Source organism: Cnephaeus nilssonii, assembly GCF_951640355.1.
Source record: "Cnephaeus nilssonii genome assembly, chromosome: 6".
Lineage (NCBI taxonomy): Eukaryota > Metazoa > Chordata > Mammalia > Chiroptera > Vespertilionidae > Cnephaeus > Cnephaeus nilssonii.
In genome coordinates, this window is record NC_137077.1 from 5632748 (window position 1) to 5646011 (window position 13264).

General features: G+C 55.1%; 1 protein-coding gene across 1 annotated transcript; it reads left to right on the forward strand.

Moving 5' to 3' along the window:
* Positions 1-2867: 2867 nt before the first annotated feature.
* On the forward strand, positions 2868-9637 carry RPL3 (ribosomal protein L3). Its single transcript, XM_079773694.1, has 10 exons — positions 2868-2976; positions 3906-4098; positions 5191-5359; positions 5905-6040; positions 7039-7225; positions 7641-7801; positions 8319-8420; positions 8854-8949; positions 9279-9398; positions 9537-9637. Exons 1-10 carry the CDS (start codon positions 2974-2976, stop codon positions 9579-9581), a joined length of 1212 nt encoding a protein of 403 aa, XP_079629820.1. The 5' UTR covers positions 2868-2973; the 3' UTR covers positions 9582-9637.
* The last annotated feature ends 3627 nt before the right edge of the window (positions 9638-13264 follow it).

A 13264-nucleotide genomic window follows, 5' to 3' on the forward strand; every position in this document is an offset into this window, starting at 1 on the left:
CACTGGGCCCCGGGGAGCAGGGCCAGGCCGGCCTCCCACTGCAGGAGCCTCGGGATGCCACACCGGGCTCCATGGACCAGGGTGGCGAGCAGCGGAAGGCCCCAAGCCCAGGTGATGGTCAGCGGCTGCCACAAGGCCTATTGGACGGGTAGCAGCACCTCCATGCACAGCTTCCGGCTCAAGGTGAGGGTGAGCCCCCCACCCAGCTGCAGACTGCCGCACCACAGGATGCAGAGGCCCAGCGAATAGACCGACAGGCCGCGGGAGGCCGCATGCGCCACAGCCTCCTGCAGCCCCAGCAGGGGCGCGTAGACTCTCACCGGGCTGGGGCTACACGCCAGCAGGAGCAGGGGGAGCAGGAGCAGGAGCTGCCAGGTGCCCTTGGGCAGCCGGCTCCCATTCTGAGGGGCATCTCTCCGGCAGCTGGCGGTGCAGAGAGTGGGGTCCTTCATGTCCCAGAGGCTCTGTGCCCAGCCTCCTGCCCCGGGGACTTGGGGCTGCGCTCATGCCACAAGCTCATATTAACTGATCCTCCGGCCCCAATGCACTGTCATCTGGACCAGGCGGTTTTGCAACCATCAATGACAGTACAAAAGATTAGAATGTGAGCTTATGTCAAAGGGGGGCGGCGTTATTGCTTCAGCGGGTAAGGGAGGCAGCCTGTTCCAGTTGGGGCCTACTGTGCGCATGCCCTCCTCTGACCAATGTGAACCAGAGGCTTCTGTGTCGGGCCCTGCACCGGGGCTGAGCACTCGGGAATGAAGCTTCCAGTTGGGTAAGGGAGATGAACACGGAAACACCCCTATGACGAAAGCGGCCGCTCTCAGCTCCTCTCTTGCCCTCCTGCCTCCCCATTCTGTTCTTCCACGTGCCCTCCTGCCCTCCGCCCCGTTAGACCGCACCTCGGGTTTTTCCTGGCAACAGAGGACATCTGCCCTTCAGATATTTGAGCAAAACCTTGGGCCCTTTTCTGCTCCTTCTTAGAAGTTCCATTTTGAAAACAGTACTGATGGAGGACCATTTGTAAACAAAATCAATCCATTTCTTCCCACACTCTGTAAACAGCTCCCGTAGATCGCATGGGTGTGGGGCCGCGAGTTCGCTGAGCGTGACCAGCCACTGTGTGCTCACGGTGGGATGGTGTTCAGGGCGTCATCAGTGGCGTCCCACTCTGGCCCCTTTAGGAGATCCTTCTCCCCAGAGAAGTTTGTTTCAGGTTTTATTTTAGGCACAGTGCACTCTGGCCACTGGTTGGTTGGTTGGTTGGTTTTGGCTTGGGGGGGGGGGGAGGGGAGCCGGCTTAAACAACAAGTAATTTATTTCTCACGGTTTTGGAGGCCAGGAAGTTTCACACCAGGTACCAGCATGCTCAGGTTCTGGCGAGGACCTGCTTCCTAGCTTACAGACTGCTGCATCCTCACATGGCAATGGCTTCTTTTTATCATGTGGATATTGTAAAGCATGTAACTCCTCGTTGTCATCTTTTATATTTGGCCTCACAGAGGCTCAGAACCAAATGGGAGGGCTACTCTGGCGTAAACAGAGTTCTACAATGTGTGTTTGGGTGAGATCCCGTCTTACTTCCCTTCATCACTTCCTCACCTTTTTCTTATATCCTTAGACATGTTCTTGGAAGGAGAAAGGATACAGTTAACCCCATAAATGAATCCAAACCCACACATATAAATTTATCTCGCCCTTTAAGAAATAACACTATCTACCTAATATTCCAAAATGGATATCCTGACTTGGGCCCTTCCTGCTTTCTCTCCCCACCCCTAGCCCCAGCGACTCATACAAGTACGCCCCAGATCCCGTCCATCCTAAGTATCTCCTGATTCTGCTCCTTTATGTCCACCTCAGCGCCCCTTTCCAGGTCACCCACCGTGACGGCTTGCACGGAATAGTGAAAGCCCTCTACCTATCCCCACCTCCAAGTCCAGTTGTCTCCTTAGAGTCATTCTTAGGCAGAGCAGGCTCAGGGCACATTTGTTAAATGAACGAATAAATCTCTTGTTTGACAGATGGGGAAATTGAGATGCAAGGCAATATCCCAGTGAGCTATATGGCAGTGCAGGTCTATCGATGCTGTCCTTTCTCTTGACTGCAAAGTTTGTCCAGGATCTTTAGTGGCATTGTTTGTTAAATCTTTTTTTTTAAAAAAAATATATTTTAATTAATTTCAGAGATGAAGGGAGAGGGAGAGATAGAAACATCAGAGAATCATTGACCGGCTGCCTCCTGTACGTCCCCTTCTGGGGATCGAGCCCCCAACCCCGGCATGTGCCCTTGACCGGAATCGAACCGGGGACCCTTCAGCCCGCAGGCCGATGTTCTACCCGCTGAGGCAAACCGGCAAGGGCCCAAATTAGGACACACTAAAGGCAAATGGGTGTGGTGGGAGCGGCTCTCGGTTGGAAGTCAGAAAACCAGGGGTGCAATCTTTTCTCTCCAACTTAGAGCAGTGCAGCGCTTTCCAACTGTGTGCCTGCAAAACGGCAACAAACCTGATCTACTGAGTGGGACGGAAATGGGTTCCACGCGGGAAACTGTTTGGGGCAGAAGCCCACAGCCGAGTTATTCAGTCCCAGAGGTGACTGCATTCAATGTGAAAAGAAGCGACGCAGCCAGCTGTCTTCCTTCAGCGGAACGGAGTGTCCACATCTGGCGGCCGCCCATCGCTGTGGGTTTATAGCATGAAGCCCTTTGCCACATTTCCGCGGCGTTTCACTAAGTTTGAACCCAGCCGCTCGCCGTAGCGGTTCCAACGCCAGCTTCTGAAACTCGCGTCTAGCTGGGAACAAACGCTAAGGCGAGGACGCGCGTGCGTGGAAAGGGCAATCGGTACTTGCCCCCTGACCCGACGTCCGCCGCGGGGGCGCGCTCGTACGCCGGAAGAGGCGGAGCCAGACGGGGCTTTATATATCGCACGCCGAGCGCCGACCGATCTCTACCGGCAGCGTTGGCGGCGGGATGGTATGTACTGTGTTAGCGCCTCCCTCCTCGGCCATGGCGGCGTGGCTGAGTCCGCGGTGCATCGGCGCCATCTCGGCTCTCCCAGCGCTGAGGACCTGCTCTGAGAGCACGGGAAGCTAGGCGGGATCCGCAGTCAGGCCTATTTTCGGGAAACAACGAGGCCTGCGGTTGGCCTTGGGCCTATCGCTTGGCTGGGGAGAAGGCCTGAGCTGGGCTAGGGTGCCCGGGTCCGACAATTTTCAAGCCATGGGTTGTTTCTGGGTCTCGGCCTTACCAGTTTGGTGCTAATCGAGATGGGAGTCCGTGAGCATTTCAGCCAGGAGGACCTAGACGTGGGGGGCTAGGGAACGTAATTCTTGCCAGTTGGGAGGTTTAGGAATCAAAGCAGTAGGCAGGAGGGGAGACGTGGAGGGTGGTGAGTCCGCATTCTGAAACTTCCGGGACGCATGGGGGTCAACGTAGGCCTCTAGAGTTCCCAGAAGTCACAGATGATGAACTTACTGACGGGCGGACAGAGACTCTGTGCTGATTGTCATGTTCTGATTTGGCTCTGTGAGTTCTAGTGGCCTATGTATCATCGCGGGCGGAGGAGCCTCTAGTGCCATTACCTGCTGCCCATCCGTGTGTCCCAGAAGTCTCTTGGTGCTCAGGAACTTTATGACCATAAAGTCGCCTGTTAATCTGATTTTAAATCTGACACGCTTTTGTCTGATTTAGAGAAAAGGGGGATAGTTCATTTTGCTAAATTGTAAAGTGAGGATTTGAGATGAATACAGCAGGATGTGTGACCCTACAAAAGGCAAACCCAATTTAGCTGGGTCTCTGTTTTGGATTCAGCATTGCGGAGACTCCTCAGAGGACCATTGGGCAGCTGGGAATCCAGAAGTGAATCACAAGTTCCAGTACTGATGTCGGTCATTTTCTTACAGTCTCACAGGAAGTTTTCCGCTCCCAGGCATGGGTCCCTGGGCTTCTTGCCTCGGAAGCGCAGCAGCCGGCACCGCGGGAAGGTGAAGAGCTTCCCCAAGGATGACTCCTCCAAGCCTGTCCACCTCACAGCGTTCCTGGGCTACAAGGCTGGCATGACCCACATCGTGCGGGAGGTCGACAGGCCAGGATCCAGTACGTACATGCTGTGTCGTCCTCCAAGCTGGTGGGGGGTGGGGACTGGACTAGTTGGGGCCAAGCTGTAAGAGGGCAGCCTTAAAAAATCAACAGAACATCTCAAATGTTGTTTTTAATGCATTTTAGGAATATTAACATTCCCAGGTTTTAAATGGCTGGCACTGGCACTTGTAGGTGGAGGGATGTATTGACATCAAGGAGCATGATGTGGGTAAATTTGTCAGGAGCCACATTGTAGAGAAGTATGCTGACCCTAAAAGGCATGAAGACTGCCCTGGGTTGTAAGTTTTTTTTTAAAATATATATATATTTTTTTATTGATTTTTTTACAGAGAGGAAGGGAGAGGGATAGAGTTAGAAACATGGATGAGAGAGAAACATCAATCATATGCCTCCTGCACACTCCCTACTGGGTATGTGCCCGCAAACCCAAGGTATATGCCCTTGATCGGAATCGAACCCGGGACCCTTGAGTCCGCAGGCCGATGCTCTATCCACTGAGCCAAACCGGTTAGGGCTGGGTTGTGAGTTTTGAAGTGGAAAACTTGCCAAGTGGAACACTGCCGTGATTACTTAACCATGGTAGCTGTCTACCTGACCATAGAGATATTTTGACAGCCCATTATACTTAGAGTGCTTGTATTATCCAGGTAATACATGTGTTGGTCTATAGAGCTTTCTATGATAGAAAAGAATGGAAACCAGGCTGTTAATTTGCCTTATTAGGGTCGTGTATATATTTGATTCCAAAGAGGAAGGGAAAGGGAGAGATACAAAAATCAATGCTGCCTCCTGTACGCCCCCTACTGGGGATGGATCCTGCAGCTGGGGCTTGTGTCTTGACCGAGAATCTCCTGCTTCATAGGTTAATGCTCAACCACAGCACACCAGCTGGGCAGGTCCTCTATTTTTTAAGTTAAAAGTTGTCAGTGTATGTTGATGTGGGCCCTGCTTCTGTAACCTGTGTTACCTTAAACAAGGTAACACATGAGCACTTCAATAACATGAGCACTTCACAGTCTCTATAAAACACCCTTGCTGGGGATTGTAGTTAGACCACTGAAGTCTGACTGCCTGCTTTCTCCGCAGAGGTGAACAAGAAGGAAGTTGTGGAGGCTGTGACCATTGTGGAGACACCGCCCATGGTGGTGGTGGGCATCGTGGGCTACGTGGAAACCCCCCGGGGCCTCCGTACCTTCAAAACCATCTTTGCTGAGCACATCAGTGATGAGTGCAAAAGGCGCTTTTATAAGAACTGGTAAGGGAGGGGACACCCTAGGTTAGGGCTGGGGAGAAGGACTTGCACCTGTGCAGGGCTTCTCAGCTGTAATGGGAGGTGCTCTGGTGGTGGGGTTAGTTGCCTCTGGAACAGAACAATTCCTGGAGACAGCCTTAAGCAGTTGGTGGTTTCCTGAGCTGGGAGCAGCTTGGTGGGTGTTGGCTGAGGACTCAGTTTTCAGTATTTTCTTGGTTTCTGGGAAGTATTGAGAGTCCCATGAGAAACCAAGAGAGGGCAGTCCTCCTGCCTGGGTGTGTGGTCTGGGTAATGGCTAGACTGGAGCAAGAATTAGTGTGTGCTTGGATGTTTGTGACTTGTATTAATCTTGTGGACCTCTGCTCAGCTCCGCTCGGCTTTGCCCGATGAGCTCCATCCAGGCTCCGCTTGCCGGTGGAAAAGGCTCCTTAGAAGCCGGCAATGAGCCCCATCCCCACGTGGTGCCCGTGTGCCTTCCTCTCACCCCTTGGAGGGGTGATGAAGGGCCTGCACCCGGCCCCCTCCCCAACTCTGCTCTGCTCCTGAAGGCATAAATCCAAGAAGAAGGCCTTCACCAAATACTCCAAGAAGTGGCAAGATGACGATGGCAAGAAGCAGCTGGAAAAGGACTTCAACAGCATGAAGAAGTACTGCCAGGTCATCCGTGTCATCGCCCACACCCAGGTGAGCACTGGCCAGCATACCCCAGAGGCAGCTCTGCCTGCAGCTTCCTGTCTGGCTTGGAATATCAGATGCTGCCTATTTGGGAGATTCAGTTACCTCGCATCTTCAAGGTGATTTGGTGCCAAGCCTTGGGGACTTAGGGGTTGGTTAGACTGGTTCAGGTTCCTCAAAACTTAGGAGATAGGCCAGTGAGCAGCCTGGGGGTTGTTTGAAGTTAACACAGCAACAGGCCAGACACTGCCCTGCCCTCGCAGCCTGGTTCCTGGGGCCAGGCCATGGCCCATGGACAGTGGCCTGAGGAAGACATCCAGTGCCTCCACTTGTAGGTTGGTCTTCCACTTGTCAGCAGAGGGCACTGTGTCCCTTTTGGTTAGAAACTGGTTGAAGGAATTGGTGAGTCATGATTAACAGTGTCGAGTGCCTGACTGAAAGGAGTGAATCGTCCGTGGTGAAGTAAGGCCTGTTTGCATCTCGAACCTGGCAGAAGGAGCCCTTGCCTGGCTTGGATAGGGAGTGCCTCCTTAGTGCTCTGGGCCACTCCCTGGGTGTAGGCCCTATTCCTGAGTGCTGAGTGGCCCTGTGTAGTGACCACATTAGCACAGGTCGACAGCAGTCCACTGAGGAAAGTTCTGTAGGGCAGCGACAAGCTTTAGGCCTGCATTTGTTTCCTTTTCTAATGCTTGCAGTTTATACAGTTGGCTGCAGTGCTATCCTGCTTTCCACAGTGTAGGTGAATTGTTGGTAGCTAATAGAGCGAGGTAGGTGGGCAGTACCCCAAAGCACTGGCCAGGGGACAGTCAGTGGTCAGGAACATTCGGCTTGTTGGTGCCAGGATCTGGTTAAGTGAACATATCTAGGTGTGAGGCCTGTGTGTCAGGCTAGGCTCATCGGAATTGAAAGGGGAATTGTGCCCAGTGGGGAGTCAGGACACCATGTTCTTTCTCTGCTGGGGAAGAGCTCGAAGCGCACGGAGCTGAGCTGCATCCGTTTCCTTCTAGATGCGCCTGCTCCCTCTGCGCCAGAAGAAGGCGCACCTCATGGAGATCCAGGTGAACGGAGGCACGGTGGCCGAGAAACTGGACTGGGCCCGTGAGAGGCTGGAGCAGCAGGTCCCTGTGAACCAGGTGTTTGGACAGGATGAGATGATTGATGTCATCGGAGTGACCAAGGGCAAAGGCTACAAAGGTGAGCTTTGCAGTGGCCCAGGTTGCTGGGCTTAAACTCAGGAGGAGGGGTCTCCAGCCTGCTGTTCAGTGATGAGGCTCTGGAATGAGCGCTGGGCACAGCGCCCGAGTCACTCTGCGGAAACATTCCTTGCTGCCTTCCTTCTGAGAACAGCCCTGTGGTTGCCGACTGGGGGTATGACTTCATTGAGGTCTCCAAGGCCTGAACTCGAGTCGCATCTAGACACGTATTCAACTTGGAATGTAATGGCCATTACCCCATTAGAGGGTAACAAGCAGGTGAAACCCACCTCTGTCCTTGAAATGCACTGTCATTGGGTGTTAACAAACCAGTGAACTCACGTGGGCCTTCCCAGGAGGAAAGGGCCAATGCCAAAAGTGCCAGACACCCCAATAACAGCATGTGTCCATTCCAGGGGTCACCAGCCGCTGGCACACCAAGAAGCTGCCACGCAAGACCCACAGAGGGCTGCGGAAGGTTGCCTGTATTGGGGCGTGGCATCCTGCCCGGGTGGCCTTCTCTGTGGCCCGGGCTGGGCAGAAAGGCTACCATCACCGCACTGAGATCAACAAGAAGGTGAGTTGCTTTGGGTGGGGGTCATACGGGGGTTCAACCCTGGGAGGGGAAAGGTGATCCCATTATAGGAAGGCGAGTTACAGTCTCTTGTCACCACCATTGGTGGGGGAGCCTCTGGGCATCACATGGAGTTAGCTGTCCTTGTGGTTGGCTTGTGTGTGATGACTTACAAGGTGCCGTCCTCAAAGGTGGTCCTGGGGCAGCTGATCCCTAGTGTGACGGATGGGAGCCTGTCCTTTCTTCCCAGGAAGTGTTGGCGAGGCCTCCGTCCACTCTTGGACAGCAGTGTCTTTAGTGGAGAGCCAGCCAGCTCTTAAACTTCTGAGCCTGGGGCACCCCATCAGCACTGAGTTCAGAGCTGCTTTCCCAGAGTCCTTTGCAGGCGAGGCCCACCACTCAATGGGCATTACTGTCCCTAACGGCCATCCTGCCCTGTCTAGGGGATGAGAGTATGCATGGGAGTCTCCTGCCTGTGTCCTCTTTCCCAAGTCTTACTTACGCTCACTCCCTTGTGCAGATCTACAAGATTGGCCAGGGCTACCTCATCAAGGACGGCAAGTTAATCAAGAACAACGCCTCCACCGACTATGACCTGTCCGACAAGAGCATCAACCCTCTGGTGAGGAACGGAGCTAGGAGCCAGCTGTCTTCTGGCCTCTGAGGCCCTGGGTCTGGCAGATGTCACCCTCCTTTGTGAATTTGCCCCAGGCCTCGCCAGTAGGGCTGGGGCCCTGATGCTGTTCGGGCCTGCCTGACTCATGAGGCCAAGTTTGCAGTCAATTACTGGTCCCGGCATAGCAGCCAGCTCTGTTCCCTATAAATGGCCTGTCATCAGCCCACTGGTTGGGGTGGCTGGAGAGAAGTGGGGTCTCCGGCCCAGCTGTTTGGTGATGAGGCTCTGGAACGAGCGCTGACACAGTGCCCGAGTCAGGCTGTAGGAATATTCCTTGTTGCCTGCCTTCTGAGATCATCCCCTGGGGTGGCTGGGGACACCCTAAACCCGAAGGGTCCCGTGTGATATTTGCTGACCTGATGGTCTTGCTTTTTCCCAGGGTGGCTTTGTCCACTACGGTGAAGTGACCAATGACTTCGTCATGCTGAAAGGCTGTGTGGTGGGAACCAAGAAGCGAGTGCTCACCCTCCGCAAGGTGAGGCTTGGGCCACGGTGGCACCCTGCACCAGGAACCTGCAGGGAGCAGAGAGGAGTTTGTTAACATGAGGAACAATCCGCAGACAGGCTGAGCTGTTAGGGAGGGGAGTTCAAAGGAAGGGGGATTTGCTGCTCCTTCAACAGGTCTTTGAAGTCCTGGAGGAGGAAATTCCAGTCTGGCCCAGCTGTTTGCTTCTGCTTTCACGTGCCCGGCCAGTTGGATGCAGCCAGCCAGACATGGCTGCCCCTCTGCCCTCGAGGGAAGGCTGGGAAGCAAGATGGTGCAGAGGAAGCCCGTAACTAACCGTTTCTCCTCTTGGCCCACAGTCCTTGCTGGTGCAGACCAAACGGCGGGCCCTGGAGAAGATTGACCTTAAGTTTATCGACACCACCTCCAAGTTCGGCCACGGCCGCTTCCAGACAGTGGAGGAGAAGAAAGCATTCATGGTGAGCGCCTACCTGGCAGCTGTGTGCTGCCCATCTGGGACTGGGGAGACTTGCCCCAGATCTCTGGTCCCAGCAGGGTGTGGCCTATTCTTCCTGACAGCCTGCCTTCCCCACCTCTAACCTCACCTTTTCCAACAGGGACCACTCAAGAAAGACCGGATTGCCAAGGAAGAAGGAGCCTAATGTCCGGAGCAGATTGTGCAGCTGGTGGGCTCTCAATAAAAATTATTTTCCAGTCATCCCTGCCTTTGATTTGACCTTGGTCTCCTTTGCCCTACCCCGTGCCTGGCCCAGTACCTGGAGTCTGGGTCTGCCCCTGAACTTCAAAGCCAGCCTGGGGCAGTAAGCTGTGTGTACAGTGTTAGGGGTGAGGCGGCTGGGGCTCAGCTGTAGAAGTGTTTGCACAGCTTGGGTGGCAGCTGTGGAGATGGGAAGGAGGTGACAGGCGTTTGGTTGCTGATGGGCACAGCAGGGCAGACCCTGGGTCTGTTGTGTACAAATGAGCGATGTCATTACTAATCTGTGCAGGAGCAGGATCCAGTTCAGGCTTGTTTGGTCTGTGGCCTGCAGCCAAGTTCTGGCGGTGGGAGAGGGGTGTCATGCAGGAGGCCTGCCCCACACCTGGAGCTGGGAGGAAATGCCAGTGTTGACTCCGAGGAAGGCCCTGCCCTGTAGGTTTCACTTAGCCAGCTTCACAGGAATGTGGCCTTGCGGAGGTTAAACCCTTGTCCAGGCTCCCCCAGCCGGGAGGTCACTGGACCCTTTTGGCCCTGCTCTGCCCTGTGCTGTGTTGACCATGTTGAGCACCTACTGTTGACCAAGCTTGGCACCAGAATGCTGGTGAGTTTTGGCTTTAAGTTCAAAACAGCCAGGTCTATGATACCTGACCCCTCTGGTCTACCTTTCAGGAAGGACTTGGCCTCAGTGAGCCCCAGCTGGCATGTCAAGGCTGTTCCCACATCAGCATACTTACCAGCTGAGGGCAGATCCCACAGCGGAGTGACTGACTGCCCTGTCCAGCATTCTGGAGGCTGGCAGGACTTCCACCAGTTACCTGGGCTCTGGTTCCCTCAGCCTTGCATCTGAAAAGGGGTAGGGACATGTGGGTTGAGCATGGCACCCCCATGAATGAAGGCCTTAAAATGTAGGTCAGGGTCCAGAGGAGAAGGTTGAGGCAGAGGTAGGATAAGGCTTGGTGTGCACTGAGCAAGTCTAGCCTGGGGCCCCCCATGTGTTTGAAGCCGTCCTAAATGGCCACTTCTGGGCTAATGCAGTTGATCGTCCCCTACTAACCCTGCCGTTCTGTCTCATGATCCAGGGTTGAGTGGCTGGAGCTGCATTTCAGGATGGAGCCACCAGGGGGTGGGAGTGGGCGGCACCTGGCTGGGCCAGCCCTGCAGGATGGCCTTCCTATGGTTTTTACTTTCTGGGGCAGGGTCCCCTCCCCTCAGGGTGTCCTCTGAAGCTGCACTCCTGGGAGTCGAGCCCAGAACCAGAGGGCTGGGGCCTGCCCAAGGCAGAGCCAGGCATGGGGCCTATGTCCAGTCAGGTCTGAGGGCGGGTGCTGAGCTGGTCCTCCCTTCCCAGTTAGGCCAGCCCTGGAGCCCAGCTCAGGTAGGAAGAGCTTTGCTGGTCTGACATCCTGGTCAGGTCCTGACCCCTGACCAGGGTTCTGTCCAGTTGCAGATATAGTAAGATACAGTAGGATGGTTCTGGGGCTGTAGGGTCCACAGAGTCCCCCCCCCCCCTGCCCCCAAGGGTAGTCTGTGCTCCCAGGCTGAGAACATGCACACGCATCCAGCACCACAGATGCACCTCCAGGTAAGGGCTGTTACTTCTCGTGTTCCCACACATGAAACATGCATAGTCATTTTCAGGGACAGGCTTGCTTGACCTGGGAGCTGAGCCCTTGGCTGCTGACCATCCCCACATCCCTGTCATTTCTGCCTGCCCCTGGCCAGTGCATGACCTTGGGCACATCCCAGCACAGTTCCAAGCCTCAGTCACATCTGTTGGTGACCTGCCGTCTTGGTGGTGGTTGTATGGGGAGAACAACCCAAGCTGTGGAAATAGCAGGTGCAAAGGCCCTGAGGTGGAAACGAGGCTTCTGGGCTCAGATTTTTGGGAGGAAGCTCAGTGAAGGCAGCACTGGATCCCCCTTGCCTCCCTAGCCAGGGCCTGGCATACAGTTGGTGCTCAATCAATGTTATTCCCTGCACCTCTGGGACTCACCCATGCTTGTGCATGGGTCTGGGCATCCCTAGACCAGGGCCTGCAGTCGTGGGGAGCTGCCTCAGTCTCTTGCATCCTGTGCCTGTGCGTGTCACTGAGGGTGCATCTCTGAGTGCCTGTTGGCATGTGCTTCCTGTCACCAGAACCCCCAGACAGGCCTCGCTGGAATCCTGCGGTGACAGAACAAAGAGTCTCATTCCATTCCTCCTGGAAAAAAAAAAATAACCTGCTGGGAATGTCTGAGCAAGTGGGAACAAGGAGGTGGCGGGAGCCATCGCCTTAAAAGGCACGACAGCCAGTGACTTCGCTGAGCTCACCTGGGGATGGCCTTGGGGGGTAGAGGGGTGGGCAGCTGGCTGCCACCTTGTGGGCTCACCCCAAAGCGCCTTCCCTTGGATCCTGGCTGACAGCCTTGACAGTGGGGGCTGCCTGCTGGGCCCTCTGTTCTATTCCCCCTCCCCACACCCCTTGGTGCCTAGCACCCTCCCATCGGCTCTCAGCACGCAGCTACTTGTCTGGATCTTCCGTGGGTCCCCTGCCCGCCATGGGCTGTGTTGCTGCTCAGGCTGGCGCTCAAGGTCTCCAGCATTATGTCTCCTACCAGGCCCAGACCCCTGGCCTGCTCCCAGGAGCCCAAATAGCTCTCCCCGCCCTGCCAGCAGCAGGTTCAGAAGCAGGGCTGGAGGCCGACAGGCGAGGCCTCACCCAAACCTCACTGGAGGCGGGAAAGAACACCCATGAGCCTGGGAGTGAGGGAAGCAGCACCCAGGAACCTTCAGGGCCCATTAACACATCAGAACTTAAAATGTCAGGATCCGTGCCGTGTCCTCCACATCCATCACAACACGGCCCAGGGTCCCACTTCAGTCCCTGGCCCACAATACCAGCGCTCACATGACTTGGGATGCCTCCAGAGGGCAGTGCCAAGCCGGCAGGTAGAGGTACTCGTGAATACCTTACACCCATCAGCACTGCCCTAAGGACTACGTTTATATTTGTGTATTTGATCTTCTACCCCTTGAAGCAGCGTCTATTATTATCCCATTTCACAGATAAGAAACTGAGGCTCAGAAAGGGTGAGCAACTTGCTCAGGGGCACACGATGTCTAACTGGTAGGGCTGGAATTGGAGACCAGCACCCCTTCACTCTGACCCTTCTCATGCTCCTAGGGGTCTGTAAAGCATCATTTAGCTCAAGGGAGAAGGATGGGGAGCTCATCTGTTGAGCACCTACTGTGTGCCCAGCCTGTTAGCCCCTTTCAGAGCTATTTTATCTAATCCTGCAACCACTGTCTCCATTTCACAGATGGGGAATGTGGGCCCAGAGAGTCAGAATCCTCTGAGGCCGCAAAGCCAGAATACGCCCCGCCAGGCGTCTTAGACGCTGCATCTCCCGAGTGGTCATCACAGCCCCGGGAGCTGTGCTCCTGTTACCACTCCTGCTTTCTCAACGAGGAAGAGGGAACAGGCACGGAGCAACAGCCCCTCAGGTCAGACTCGCAGGAGCGGCAAAGCAGGGATTCAGATCCCAGGCTCAGGAACTCAGTGTTAACCACTCAACCGTGGGGCCTGGAGGCTCCTGTGAGGGGTGGGGGTGGGGGCAGGGGGCCCAGCAGCCACTGCGGCCCCCGTGT